Here is a 14,938-nt window from a genome sequence, read left to right as displayed (position 1 = left end):
TATTCATAACTCTTCCCCCTCCCCCCCAGCCCAAAGATTAACTATTAAAAAGATCCTGTTAACCTTAAGTTTGTGACTTAGACCAGATTTTGTAATCTGATACGTTATTCAATGCCAATGTACTTTTGTCTTCATGAGTTAAATGCAGCCCCACAGCTGCCACATAAGCAAACTTTCTTGCACAGTATTTTGACTGACAATAATCTATGCCTAATTTTAAAGTATCTGCTAAATGAATTACCCCCACTCCCAGTAGCCATTTAAGATAAAAATGTGGTAAGTTCATTTCAAAATGCTCATAGCAGAAGCAGTTTTGTAGTTTGGCAGCTTAGGTGTGTTTATAAGCAGAATGATTAAATGAACTTCAAACAAATCCAGATGAAAGCAAAATGTCCCAGTCTAATATTGGTGTCCTAAAGACAAATTTCTGCAGTACAAGAATTTGACACATGAAATTTAAGTAAATAAATTTTTCTCCCCCAGTGGTTTGTTTTTATTTAAGAAATTGCCATGACTGCCTAATGTTTACTTTTCACAAGCACACTTACCTAAGAATAGGTTTGGAAAGGGGCAACTAATTTTTACTGATTTGATGTTGACATTTGTTAAGGTAAAGAACAGGTAGAGGACCTGTTGATTCCCCTTCCCCCATAGAAAACTTCACACAGCTGGCTAAAATTGTCTCCCCCACTTACATTTTAAGATGGTCTGAATGTACAGAGCAGCACTGAAAGGATGAAGTTGGTAAGACCCACACCTATGTACTTTTGAATTGACAGGCTGAAGAGCATTGAACACAAAGCACAGCTCCATTTTCACCAACAGGTTTGAAGGCTCTCTAATACCAATGATTGTCCATTTTTTTTACTGCAGGCTAATTTCATTATATTGAAAGCTATATTTAACTTAGGTCTTTCTAAACACGAGTGTAGAAATTAGTTAAGTGCTTGGTAAAACATTTTGGTAGATTTCAGGGTAAAGGTGAATGAAAGGATCAAAATACCTGGAGAAACGTGTTACACAATTGGTTAGTCTACAGGAAAGTGATGTGACTCTCCTGAATTAATGTGTTTGTGAAAACCAAAATGGAGTACAAACAAGTATTCATGCACGAATTAAAGTAGAGTGAAATCAGTCTAGACCAAATTTGTTATCATTGGGTCAATTCACTCAGTGGTACTACAGGGCAGAACTGCCTCATCTTTCTGCTATGCGGTGACTGGTGGGATTGAGCCATCAACCATTTGCTTTGCAGCAGCCACTCAAATTGTACCACAGGGCTCACAGACCAGTGTTAACTTCCCAGAATATGATCTGAAAAACCGTAGGCACAAGAGTGTTTTTCCTACAGAAACACTCAATTCTCAGTGAAAGGAATTTACATGTCTGACTTTTTATTTGGGGAGAGAAGGTGGAGCAACTTTACACGTGTGAAGCAAGAACACAAACTTACGCACAACCTACACTTGAGAGGTAAGAAGGAAAACCCCTAAAGGAACTTCCCAATTGACTAGTAGACTATCGGTGGATGTTTCTGATGTCGTTTTTTTGCTATCCCTAATAGGACTATGGCAGAACACACTTCAGAGCTAATGTTATGCTGTCAAACAGCCTTTCCTTTGAAATTTTGTAAATATTGTTTACATCTAACAGCTATGCTTTCTCACCCAGAAGTTTCCACGCTAGTAAGTTGTAAAGAGGAACTATGTAAAAGGCTGGCACATTGTTACCTCTAGCAATGTTCTGTTCAGAAAGTGGGGACTAGCATCCTCCTAGGAGTGTTTTAGGACTTCAAAATGACAACTGAGTAGAGCCTGTAATATCCAGCCCTTAAAAACCCCTCATATATTCACACACACACCAGTCTTGGTACAGATGAGGTATGTTAAGGGTGTCAAGTCCTTTACATTAAATCTAGCCCTCAGTCTAGTAATCTGTCTCTCCAAACGGGCAGTACCTGCCCCACAGGGCAGGTGTGCCTGAACCATGGGCTTATGGACTGTAAGCTGTAATTGCTGAGGGGGGGGGGGTTAACTTTTTTTTCTCCTAAAAAGGGGAAGATAGGCCAAAAGTTTGGGAATCTATCCTCTTAAGTGAATACTACCACTTTAAGGGAATACTGAGTATTGTCAATTTGATTATCAACTTAAGTAAATTTTACTTTTTGTCTCCATAAAAATAAAGCTATAAAAAACCCACCCCAAGTTCATTTGTGTAGGACCTGCCATTTACTTGCTGGTGAGAATGGAGACAAATTTGAACAAAAAACTGAAATGGGGCAATAAAGCTTCCACTTCACACCTCCCCCATAGTTATATGTAGCCTGCTCGGTTTTTCCCAAAATCTTTATAAATTAAGGGGCTAAATTTCACTTCTGAATTTTGAGAGAAATAAACTTCACATGAATTTTGAATTATTGGCCAACAACATGGGGGAAAAAAGTATGAGTAATGGTATCAATATGTACACTCTTCACATCCTAAAATAAGCAACTAAGGAATCAAACATTTTGTGATACTAAAAAATTTATTCACTATACACAGAACATGTCCCCTATAAAATGTACATGTAAATTACTAAGTAAATTTGGTGAACATTTTCTCAATTACAGAACATACTAAGTCAGTTGGGATAGATAACAGCTCCGTCTACCTCAAAATAAACTTAGTTTTAGCACCCAGAGTCTTTCCTTATTTCAATGCAACGCTAAATACTTGTTTTGGGGATTATTTCCTAATGTGTTGGAGGAGGCAGAGTTAACCACTTAATATAACTCTACTATATCACAGTCACTGCACAATAATCAGGTTATTACAAATAAAACATTTTCCTCATTATTTGTATTAACGGGATGCAAATACTGATTACTAAAAAAAAATTTTTTTAAAGGCAGATAACCACAAAAGCACTCATCTTTGATAGCATACTGGATTTTTACAATTACATCAGAATGAGTGGTTTAAATGATCAATATACCTCAAAACAATGAGGCCAGATTGTGCTCAGTAAGACATTTAATTGAAACTACGTGAATTTTATCTACTTTCTCCCCAATTAACCAGGATGTTTTTCCCACATGAAAGGCTCAATGTTTCCTGAATAAACTATGAAAGAGAAGGACCCTCTATGCTGGCTTTCAAGCAGAGCACTTGAAATTCCTCGGCAAAGAGCAGTTTAAGGAAGATGTAAATGGCAGGTGGCGTCCAAGTAAACACACCCAAGATGCCAACAGAGCGAACAATTAAGCAGAAACACTGGCACCAGAATAAACCACGGCAGTTTGCCAATAACAGCAAAAAGGGGGAACTGCCTTCCTTAAGAGACAACCAAGAAAAAGTTAAAATTGGACCGTATCTCACCACCCCCACCCGCCCATTTTCAGACAGACCGATAGAGGCACTCTAAGAGACTATGGCTGTCTTCCTTAATATTCAGACATCTTAATTTTCAGTAATTATGAGCCTATTATTCACGAATCAATATAAACCTATTCATACTTAGGGATTAGTTTCCACATGTACAAAGTTGAATTTCCTTTTATTTGTCCTAAAATGCTTACTTTCGAACTTGAAAGGACTTCAAGTATTCCATGTAGTTTTCATTAACATTCTTTATCTTTTCAGACCAGTCAAAATATTCATACAGTATTCATACTGCAGCACCTTCCACCCACCCTTTGGTCGCTTGAACTGCCCTTCTTTGGTTCTTTTTCCGCTTTCTCAGATCTTTCTTGAAGTGTAGTAAGCAGAACTGTACTGGGTATTCCAGCTGCAGTTTGGTCTTAAATAAAAGAAGGATGTTTGTCAGTTTGGTTTTCTTTATTCTTCTCTGTGGTATACAGGATTTTGTTAGTTGAACTGGATGTAGCAGCTTACTGGGCCAAACTTTCAAGAAATAGTACAACAGTTTCCAGGTCTTTTCCCTGGGCTGTAACTTATAAGCCCATACGCTATGTAGCACCTTTCCTTTCTCACTGAAGCATTATCTGTCATTTTTCTTCTTGCTTACTTGGCTTCAAAAAAAAAAAAAAAATGCAGAGAGCTTTAAGTAAAAAGAGGCGAACTAGCAACCCTCACTTGAGTCTTGATATGACCTAGGCTACTTAATATTGAGCACAGTGCCAGACACGCAGTAGGTACTCAGTAATTCTGAGACATAACACAAAGTTAATTTAAAACACCATGTAAAAGTTAAGGATCTTCACCAAGGACCGGGAAGGGTCCTAACTACCTTGAATATAAAAATAAGTGAGGCATAAACAGAAGATCAAATGTTCAGTTCTACTGAGACCGAGAACAATTTTAATGGACCATCTCCTGAATCTACTTTTGGGATTCATGTGCTTACTCACTGCCTACCTTTAAGTTTCTCATTGGAACTTAGCGTCTGCGATATTATTTGAGTTTATTTTTTATCTCATAAATTGTAATCCATTTAAAGAAAATCCTATGGCTATCAGGTCTACACTTAAATGTTGGCTCTGCCACTTAACGGTCTTTGTGCCCTATCTCTTTGTGCCTTACTTCCCCTCATTAGTGATATGGGGATAACAAAAGGACCTTTTCACAGGGTTGTGAAAAGGAAATGATTTAACATGTAAAGGTTTTAGAACAGTGTCTGGCACATCATAATTACTCAATATGTATCAGCTACACTTATTATCAAGTACCTAGAATTCAAACCACAAAACACATAAATCACTTCTCCGAATGTTTAACACTTACTATTAACTGCTCACCAACATTCAATGCAAAAATCTTATAAACCATGCCCATAAACATAGGGTTAAATGTATATGGTTCAGGAAGGAGAGGGCAGAATTATCGGTCCATCCAATAATGAAAGTTAGTTGTTGCCTCAAATTTCATTTTATCATGTTAACACTATCATATCAATCTCTTGGTCAACCCAAGAGGCTTTATGAGCAATCATGAGAGAAATTTAACATTACATAAAATATTTTTAAGTATATGTAAGAGATGTCGTATTCTGGCAAGTTCTATCATTTCCAAAGCAAAGTTTAATTGTGCCCAGTGCAATACTGATATAAGGTATTCCTAAATCCACAAAGGATTGTTTTCATTGTTGTCTTAGAATATTAATATTGCAAACTATTAATAATTCCAGTTAATCATTATTTCCTTCATTTTGTTTTTATTATAGCATGTTTGCTTAATTTACAGCAAGCAGAAAATAAGCTGGGTCTTGTTTTGATCCAAACATCAATGTTTTAAAGGTTGTACACAATATTTGTTAAAAAGAACATATAAAAATACCTTTTTAGAAGCTTCTATAAGAAAGAAAATACAAAGTTTAACCCCACAACTTTCCTCTTTGCTAGAACTGCAAACTACTGCTACAATTTTAAATAGACTTTTGTTGTTTAAACTATACATCCAGGAAAATCTAAAAAAATTAAAGAAACGTGCATATAAATGATTGCATAGCAGAACATGAACATTAACTGCAAACAGAGAAATGAAAAGTTAGAAATCCTATCAAATATACAAAGGTTCTAGAATCAATCCTTCAAAACACATTCCACAAACAATTTTTAAAACCAACGTTTGTTCTTTACAGGCAGGTCTAGATTAACGAAAACCAAAAGTGGAAACAGTAATCCTCTAAAAGGAATTGCTTCTTCACAGCAATTCTTACTTTTATTTGCAAGCAAGCAATCTGGGATTTTAGAAGATGCTAGCTTTGATTCTGAAATGTGGTTTAGACATGTCAAATCACCCTCCTGTCCCCAAAATGATCTTTCAGAGAAACATTAGAAATTATAAATGGCTAAGGGTAATTACTTTATTTTTTGGTCAGGTATTGCCAGGTCTACAAAAAAGAAAAAAATAATAAAAGAATTCCAAGATGCCACTCTTGCTTAATAAATGAGTAAATTTCTCACCCAAATTATTTTAAATCTCATGGCACCACAGAATCACCTAGAAATGGGAGTGTTGTCTTTCAACTTGCTTCATATTAAACGCTTGGATCGTCAGAGGCCTTGTTCATGAGGCAGGACCATACAAAGCCTACTTTCAAACTATTTGCTTCTAACAAAGAAAACTAAGCAATATTATGGGCATCAACAATGCTCTTTAAAATTTAGAGTAAATTACAAGAGTACCCTCCCCAACCCCAAAATTAGTCCTGCGATCATCCATCTGCTCAAACTCGAATTTTTCCTTAAGTTTCTATGTTTCAAGTCTTCATAGAAATCAGGAAAAAAAAAAAAAAAGGCAGCAAAGGCTCCATGTTTTAGTCAAACACTCAATCTCCCTGAAAAATGCTACTTAACCCAGCTGGCTAATGAGAGAATCATTCTACACTGCAACTTGAAATAAACTCACCAACCACAGGCCTAGTCTCCTACAGGCCTAGTCTCCTAACACGGCATGAAGGTCCACCCTGAACCTAGATGTGTCTGAGCAGTCAAGTGTTGTCCTGCTGCTACCACTCACGTCTGTATCGCTCTATCTTAACCACCTACATTTCTAGGTTCACAGTTCTCCCAACTACGGCTATGAAAGTTTATTTTTAATAAGACAATGTTGCAAATTATGGTCAACCAGCATCTTTTTACCAATACTTCAAACAAAAAATGAGAATTTTTACAAAAATATACAGAGACACCACAAATTGGTAGCTGCCCATAACATTAAACAAACTGGACTCATAAGTGGCTTCTCAACAGCATATCATTTCAATTAAAACCATTGCCTGGTACAGGGAAAACTAACAAGTGTTGTTTTTTTTTAAGCATCATTGCAACATTGTATTCCTGATAATTTAAGTAAACCAAAACTATGAGTAAATGAATGATACATGCCTAAAAATATCATGTTTTATATACTATTAGTGGCCACTGGACTTCGGACTAGTCCAAGACCTTGATCTAGATTTTGACCTAGACCTAGACTGTGATCTTGACTGAGATTTGGATCTAGGTGGTTCTTTTTTCCTTGATTCCTTTTCATATCTTGAGCCAGACTTAAAATGTGTTTTGGAATCTGTTTTAGAGGTGCCTCTAGTTTTGGTGTGAGATGCAGACCTAGAACGTGATTTAGCCTTCATTTCTTTCTTGGGCTGGGACTTGGACCGTGATCTTGAATTGGATTTAGATCTTGAAAAAGATTGATTTCGGTGTTTGAATCTTTCAAAACAGAGGAGAGATATAATTAGAGTAAAAAATTAGATTCTATAGTAATCAAATTTGTTTTAGAGTAAAAGTTCACTCTGAAATTGAAAATTATATACAGGTCTTTTTTCAAATCAAAATTATTTACCTATCATTGTTGGAATGGCTTCTGCTACGTCGTGGTCTTCCAGTCGGTCTACTGCTAAAGATTATTAGAAGGAAGAAAAAAAAAAAAAAAGGTGACAAATGTCTATTTGCAGGTCTCTTAAAGTTTCTTAATTTTTAAAAAAGTGAACCGTAAAACAAAACAAAAAAACAAAAAATTAAAATCATCTTAGTCTCAACGAAGCATTTAGTATATATTAAAAGTATATAAAAATGTAACGTGCTAGCAAACTTTTCTAATAACTAGTCCACTGTGCTCTATATATGCACCACACTTACTTTCTAGGACTATATGATCTTCTGTAGTTGTAATCAAAAGACCGACTTCTTGATCTCCTCCTTTCATAGCTTCGGCTTCGAGAACGTCTGTATCTGTCATAATCGTCATAGCGAGAAGAACTATATACATTCCTTCCTTCCTTGGCCTTCATCTGATTTGGTGCTATGAAACATAAAAACAAATTATTTAGAAATATCACGAGGAGGTGAAATAGATGTTCTACTGTAGGATAATCAATGATGTGAAACAATCAGCACGAATTAATGACACACAAGCTCTGTAAACTTTCACCCAACTCATAAAAACAAAAGTGCAACATCTGAACAGTGATCAAACCCTCAAATTATAGGGGGGAGGGGAACCATTTCACTTTCCTGCATGTTTTCCCCCTATACACCCATCTGTTACGGTAAATATTAATCTTGGAAAAAGTTTATCTTTTCAAGAAAGTCTATTAGGTGTTCACGTTAAGATTTGCCATATATACTCATGTATAAGCTGAGTTTCCAGTACATTCTAAATGCCGTTTTTATGGTAAAATTAGATGCCTCAGCTGATACTTGGGTTGGCTTACACTCGAGTATATACGGCATTATCCTATCATCTCTTGCATTATTTTTCCCCAAAGTGCTCTCCATCTTAGCTTCTGTCCAAAAAAGTCACACGTCAATTCGTAGCCTAAAAGAATTTTGCAACATTGAACATATGCTACAAGGAATCACCCTTATAGTTTCCACTTACTAGGAACAGTTAACAAAAATATGTTGGACTATGACCTAAGGGTGTTATCAAAATGCAGCATATTGTTCTACAATGTTTTGAGTGACCAGAGCAAAGTGGAAAAGAATACTTACAGAGTACCTTATGCAAACACAGCTGCAAGCCTCAATTCTATGAAGCATGTACTTTTATGTATGCATATACAACCCAACGAATATCCAGGAATCAGCCACTCAACTAATAACTTACCAAACTCGGTGCCATCAAGACTACTCTGACTCACAGCACAGCAACCTTTCAGGCAGGGTGGAACTGCCCCTGTAGGTTTCTGAGACTGTTACCCTGCAGGAGTAGAAAGTCTCTCTCATCTTTCTCCCGTGGAACCAAGAACTGGGGAGTTACTAATAGTTTGTGTCCACCTGTTTCCTCTCTTCATCAACGACTTTAATTTCTATCCTTTAGTATGATGGCCAAGAATAGTATAATGGCTAAGCCAGAATTCAAGCCTAAATCTATCTGCCAGCAAACGCTGTACCCTTGCCCTGCCTCAGCACTGTGTAGCGAAGATCTGGTATATGCATGTACAAAACAAATCAAATCCCACTGCTGTCAAGTTGATTCCGCCTTAGTGACTATGGAACAGAATGAACTGGTGAACTAAGTCAACAGGGCTTTTTTTTTAAAAAACCTCAAACTCACCTGTAGCCCTTGGACTTAGGCCTAAAACTCCCTAGTATGAGAAAAAGCAAATGACTGTTAGCCCAAGGGCATAGAACTGGAGGACAGGTGCAAATCTCCTGCCTTGAGGTTGCCCCTTGAATGGTGGCTAGGAACTACCCTATACTCACTATTTTAATATCCTCTTTGATTGATGACATATACTATTCTGCTAAGTGTGAATCTGCCATTGGGAACGAATATCTTTTAAAGTCTTGGCCAACCAGTCACTAAAGAGTTTAACCTGTACAAGTAAACAATTCCTGTATTGTGGTTCATAAATGACCTCTATTCATGTAATTCCCTTCTCTTAACAGAGTTTTAAATTCTGTACCATTGGCTAAGCTAGCGACTCTCTCAATGCATATTGGTTACACACTGGGCTGCTAAACCACAAAAATAAGCAGTTTGAAACCAACAACCAACCCACAGGGTAAGGATGCGGCTTTCTACTCCTGTTGATGGCAGTGGAAATGATGCTCCGTGGGGGATGATTAATAATGCTAATATAAAATGACAATGTCTCTAAGGTGAACCAGATACATACAAATAAAAATATATAAATGGATTTTGAGCTTGCGCTTAATTCTGGCCTCAATTAAGAACAATTAGTTCTTAGGGCAGGGCCTTGCTTGATGCTCATTCTTATGAAGATATGGGAGCTATATAGGAAAGTGGGGCAAAGAAACTAGATGGTACCTGGCTATCAGAAGGAAGAGTCTGGGGCCTTAAAGGCTTGTCTTCAAATAAGCAGCCATCTATGTAAGGTGTACACTAAGTCCACATGGAGGACCATCAGCCTATGTAATCCAAGGATTGTGTATAATAAAATCCAAATCCAAAGGAACGAAAGGTATCAGATCTTACATTGTGAACACCTGGTTTGTTATGTCAGCTAAAAACACTGAAAATATTTAGAAATATTAAAGCAAAAGGATGTAGCACATTAGACATTTTAAGGGTACTTACTCTTACGATCTCCCTGTGCAAACTGGATTTCAATTTGACGGCCACAAATCCATTTTCTGTCCAAATTATGTAAAGCATCTTCGGCATCACGAACATCCTCAAATGTGCTAAATGTTAAGGGGCTTGGGAAATTTTGAAAACTTTGGGAATGAATGGGAGGATCATTTGATAAGTGTGGAACTCACAATTTCTCATTAATTCTAGAAAAACTAATCAGATCCTACTTAACTAGTTTGGCTGACTCACATAGGAACTTCGTGATTTCCTATGGCATAAGTTTTTCTAAAACCATGTGAATGCACCTTCTAGTTATTATGAAAATAAAACTGTCAGAGCTTAATCAACAGGTAATCCTACTATGAAAAAAATTTCTTCACTGCATTTTAAGAACTAACTTCAGAACAAAACAAGGTAAAAGCTAAGTTCGACACTGGATACTGAGGGCAAAAAAAAAAATCTTAAAAAATAAGTTACTGTTTCAAATGAAAATGCTAGTAGTTCTCATGTAAAGACCTTGCATAGTAAAATATTAACCTCAAATCTCATTGCCTTTCTTGGATATATGTTAACACTTATTTCATGTATGTCTTCCTTGCATCACACACAGAAAACTGACACGCTAGCCACTTGTGGGTATCAAGACAGGGTCATTAAGCAAGACATCACTATATCTATGCAGATGGTAAGAGAATGCTGTGGACAAATAACAGGATACTAAAGGATCCCAGACTGAGACAGAGCTTCGCGCAAAGAAAAGGATCTGGAACTGAATTTCAACTGGAGAAATTCAAGATAGTGTTTCCTGGCCTGAAGCAGAACTACTAGTATCAGTATTGTATATTTGAGGCTGAGATGCTGTGTCTTGTCCTCCTCCTTTTTACATTAGCAATCACAATATATGAAGTCCTGGCTTTACAGACTTACTTTGTGCAAATTTAGCTCTTCTCTCCAAACCACTTTAAACAGAACCAAAATGCATTGTTAGCTGGGGAAAGGAACTAGGTTAGATTTAGGTATGAATTTTCTTACAGATCACTTTTCTAACCTAGCCATTTCTAGTTCTTAAATTTGAGAAAGAGCATAAAAGTGGCAGTTCTCAAAAGCCAATTAAACTCTTGAGAGTAACAAATTCTCTTCACCATGACTGATACTTGTGTCCTACTCTGGGGACCCAAATGGCCTTGCTTTCCTGAGTTCCTACTTACTGTGAAAGGGACTAAGGCCAGCAGAAGGTTCCCAGGTCTCTTCCAAAGGCTATCATGCAAAGGTTCAATGAAAGGAGAGGCTTTCTCAAGTCCAAAATCATTGGGTCCGCAACAAAAAAAGGCCGAGAGTTCAGAACGCTAACTCAACATCCTAAAGGTTAATGTAGGTGAGCTTTAAAATAATTAGGACTAATTTCACTTAGTGGGTTACCCTTTTAGGCAGAGTATAGTCATAAGAAAAAAAGGAGAAAAAAAAAACAAACACCCAGGATTTAGATCAAGGAAACTATAAAAATGGTTAATGAGGTTAATAAAATCTTCCTCTGGCTCCTCTCTCAATAGAATCCTGGGCTGAGTGGACCATGGCTAGGTTCTACTTTACCTGTTACCCCAGTGATAGAGGAAGAGCAGAGTAACTGAGAACTGGGCTGAGTAGAAGGCAGAGGCCTGCCCAAGTATCATTCTGATACCAGCCACAGCAAACAGTGTACTTCAGTGTTTTTCTAAAAACAATTAATACTGTTACCCATTTCCTTTACAGATTTATAGAAGTTAAAGAAGGGCTTACTGAAAAGAAAAGACCATTCTCCTTTGGATTTCCTTAGGTGACAATTCTTTTTTTCTGGTTCTCATCTTACATTTATTTTTAGCTCAAACTAGGTAAAACCACTGCCTTTGTTTACCAGGCTAGACAGAACTTCTTTTCCTTTCTTTAACCAAGTTTTGTAAGCAGGTTCCACAAGGACCTTCATCAAATCCTGGCCCCTGACAGGAGCAGCGTTTGCGCCCCACCCCCAAGATCAGAATCTTGTGAGGACTCAGCTAACCTGAAGTTTCAAGAAGCCCGCTGAATTTATTAGTGGATCTGACCTCACAAGACCACCAGAATAATTTCTAAGTAGCAGTGAGTGAACGCGTCTGTCTCCCCTGTAAGCTGTTCTGAAGAGTTAGCCTAAGTCCAGAACCTCTCGCTACTCCAAAGAGCTCTGTGTCTGCTATCCCCTGGCCTCTGAGTACCTGCTGCAAAACAAATAGGCCAAGTTTAAGCTTAACAGTATCACATCCTGGTATACTTTTAACTCAACAAGTTAAGAGAATGCGCATTCATACAAAACCACAATTACAATATCCAAGGCCCACACAAATCAAGTTACAGGTTTTGTCACTGGACCAAACCAGAATAGTTTTTGAAAGTTAACGGCTTACAAACCATTTTTTTTTAAAAAGAAAAAGAAAAGAAAAGGAAAATTGTTATTCTGTAGGATACATCAGGTATGACTCCTTTAATCTTGGCCATCATTCAACTTCATCTTGACCTTTAACTCTTTAAGTGCTTGTCAGAAGGACTTGTCATGAGATGCTTGGCCAAATATGACAGATGGCTTTATCTTTAACTTTGAAAAACAACCTTTTCCCCCTTTTGTAGATAAAGCGAGGCTTTGTCTCCCATTAGGCTTGTCCTTCTTCCAGCTTTTCTTTATTTTTTCTTTTCCCAAACTCTCCCTTCTCTTCAAGCCTGATCCTTAAGGTCTTTGGCTTGTCTACTTGCCTTAAGTGTTGAACTCTACTCTAAAGGTTCTTTCATGCTTTCTCTTTGGGGTCGCCATAACTGTACAGCTTTACAATCTCTGAGGTAACAACAGAGGACAGCAAATTAGGGGACAATATTAAAGAAGTTTACCTCATTGTTAAACAATTTGTTTCTGATCAAGTGATTCAAATTAAAAAACAATACCAGAACTTTACATTGCCAAGCACAAGAACACATTCATTTTTAAAGTAATTAAAAGTGGTAGCAACCAGTGTATTCAAATTTAAATCACATATCATAATCATGGATTTGAGTTTCAGCATCATGAATGGGAATTTTGTACTATTACTATTTTTGGATTAACTTTAAGAAATAATAAGAGCAATGTGAGCCAGAAATTATTTTCAAGAAATCTGAAGACATAAGACATTACAGGACAAAAACAAACTGCTTTTTAAATGTTACCTCTTACATAAACTTGAATTTCAAACTTCAACACCCCTCACTAATCAGCCATCTGAAGAAAGGATATTGAACATAAGCAAATCCTCTTGGACGTCGTGTGTAGAAATCAAGTGGAACATACACATCAACTATAGGACCATAGCGACCAAATTCTCGACGTAAATCTTCAGACCTAAAACATCATAAAAAGATCCCAGATTTTTATGCTCACATCCTTGAAAGTTTCTTTGTAGGAAGTCATAGATCTTCTATAATATCTCAATCAATGAAAGGGATTTGTGGTTTAATAAGATAGGCGTGTTTGTTTCTAGGGGATCTTAAACAGGCGAGCTAAGCTTTCTAAAGCTCAAGGTAAGAATCAAACATGAGAACACACAGGCTATATCTTTGTTCAAAGAAAGCTACCCCACACCCACCAACCTGCCACCCCAAACCTACTGCTGTGGAACGGATCCGACTCACAGAGACCCCAGAGGGCAGAAAAACACTGCCCCATAGGGTTTCCAAGGAGATCTTTACAGCCGCCGAATGCCACGTCTCCCTCCCACAGAGCAACTGGTGAGTTCAAAACCACCGACCTTTCGGCTGGCAGCTGAGTGCTTTAACCACCGTGTCACCAGGGCTCCTGAATGAAAGCTACAGAATCCAAGAATTTGGGAGATAAAATACAATTTATAATCACTATCACTATTTTACATTAACATGTCCAGGGATCAGGATAACAATAGACATAAAGCAATCTGATCACAATTTGTTTTTACGGACCTTGTTCATTTTTTTTTATTAAAAAACATAAAGCCAGGTTGTAGTTATGTCCCTATTGCTTTTTTTCTTTTTACAGTTATACTTATTTTTGGTCCCCAAAACTGCAGAGATAGGGTAAAGTGGATATGATTAGAAAAATTACATAGGGGGCTTCAAAAAGTTCGTGGAAAATGTAGTCAAGACAATGGATTTTTACCCCCATAATTTTTTGAAGCCCTCTCGTACACAACCCTTAAAAATAATGTCAAAAATCACACACGCGCGCGCGACACAGAAATTATTGCTTTCTTCTTATTCAAAGTTTAGCCAAAAAAGAAAAAACCGCGGAATCACGGCTAAAAAAACAAAACAAAACAGAGAACAAAAATTGACCAATTGTCACACATGCAGTCTCATTTTGTGATATCTTCCAAAATACTGGGAAGGCAATTCGAAGAAATTAAGAGGAACGGTGGGAATGCATCCAGCTTAAGGTACGCGCCGGATTAATCTAGTTATCCACATCCTAATGGCCGAGGCTCCCCCGCCCCGAATTTCCAGGCACGAGTCAAACGGAAAACTCCCCCAAATCTCCTCATTGCCTGGCTCCACAGATAACGCGCGTACAAAACCCACGCCGCGTGCAAAACGTACCAAATGCTTCCGTCACAATTCCCTCCCCTTCCGTCGGGCCCGTTATTCCAGTACAAAGCGAGCTGACTTTTGTTTTAGTTCTAAGGAAAGCAAGATCTCTGACCGAGGGGGCGTGCACCCCAAAGAACGTGAACTTCAAAATCAGAGGGGCGCCGACTCCGGCGGCGACAGCGTGCGCCCCGAGGCAGCGTGAGGGCCCGGCCCCCAGACGGCCGAGGGGGAGGGGAGAGAAAACGCCGCCACGCGGCCCGCGTTCCCCCGGCGGCCTGGCGCGGGCCCGGGCGTCTCCCTCCTCCCCGCGGCAGTTGGGGCTGCCGGCGCGGCCTACTTGGGGAGCTCCAGACGGCGCG

General features: G+C 38.1%; 1 protein-coding gene across 7 annotated transcripts in view; it reads right to left on the bottom strand.

Moving 5' to 3' along the window:
* Positions 1-3,592: 3,592 nt before the first annotated feature.
* SRSF10 (serine and arginine rich splicing factor 10) overlaps positions 3,593-14,938 on the bottom strand; it is an 11,643-nt gene continuing 297 nt past the window's right edge. The window contains exons 2-7 of one of the 7 annotated variants that reach the window (XM_013005357.2): positions 13,258-13,362; positions 9,990-10,093; positions 7,583-7,745; positions 7,287-7,340; positions 7,052-7,153; positions 3,593-3,780 (exon numbers count right to left, since the gene is read on the bottom strand). In XM_013005357.2, the coding sequence (XP_012860811.1) occupies positions 3,720-3,780; positions 7,052-7,153; positions 7,287-7,340; positions 7,583-7,745; positions 9,990-10,093; positions 13,258-13,362 (589 nt within the window). In that variant the 3' untranslated portion in view covers positions 3,593-3,719. Of the gene's footprint in view, positions 4,013-5,137; positions 7,154-7,286; positions 7,341-7,582; positions 7,746-9,989; positions 10,094-13,257; positions 13,363-14,938 lie in introns of those variants that run through there. The other 6 variants (XM_004705105.3, XM_004705103.3, XM_013005358.2 and 3 more) reach the window with 6 other exon arrangements.

The sequence above is a fragment of the Echinops telfairi genome, unplaced genomic scaffold (genome assembly GCF_000313985.2).
Source record: "Echinops telfairi isolate 266 unplaced genomic scaffold, ASM31398v2 ScPeMD7_7457;HRSCAF=8495, whole genome shotgun sequence".
NCBI lineage: Eukaryota > Metazoa > Chordata > Mammalia > Afrosoricida > Tenrecidae > Echinops > Echinops telfairi.
The sequence above is the reverse complement of the archived record's forward strand: the minus strand, read 5'-3'. Positions and strand labels throughout refer to the sequence as shown.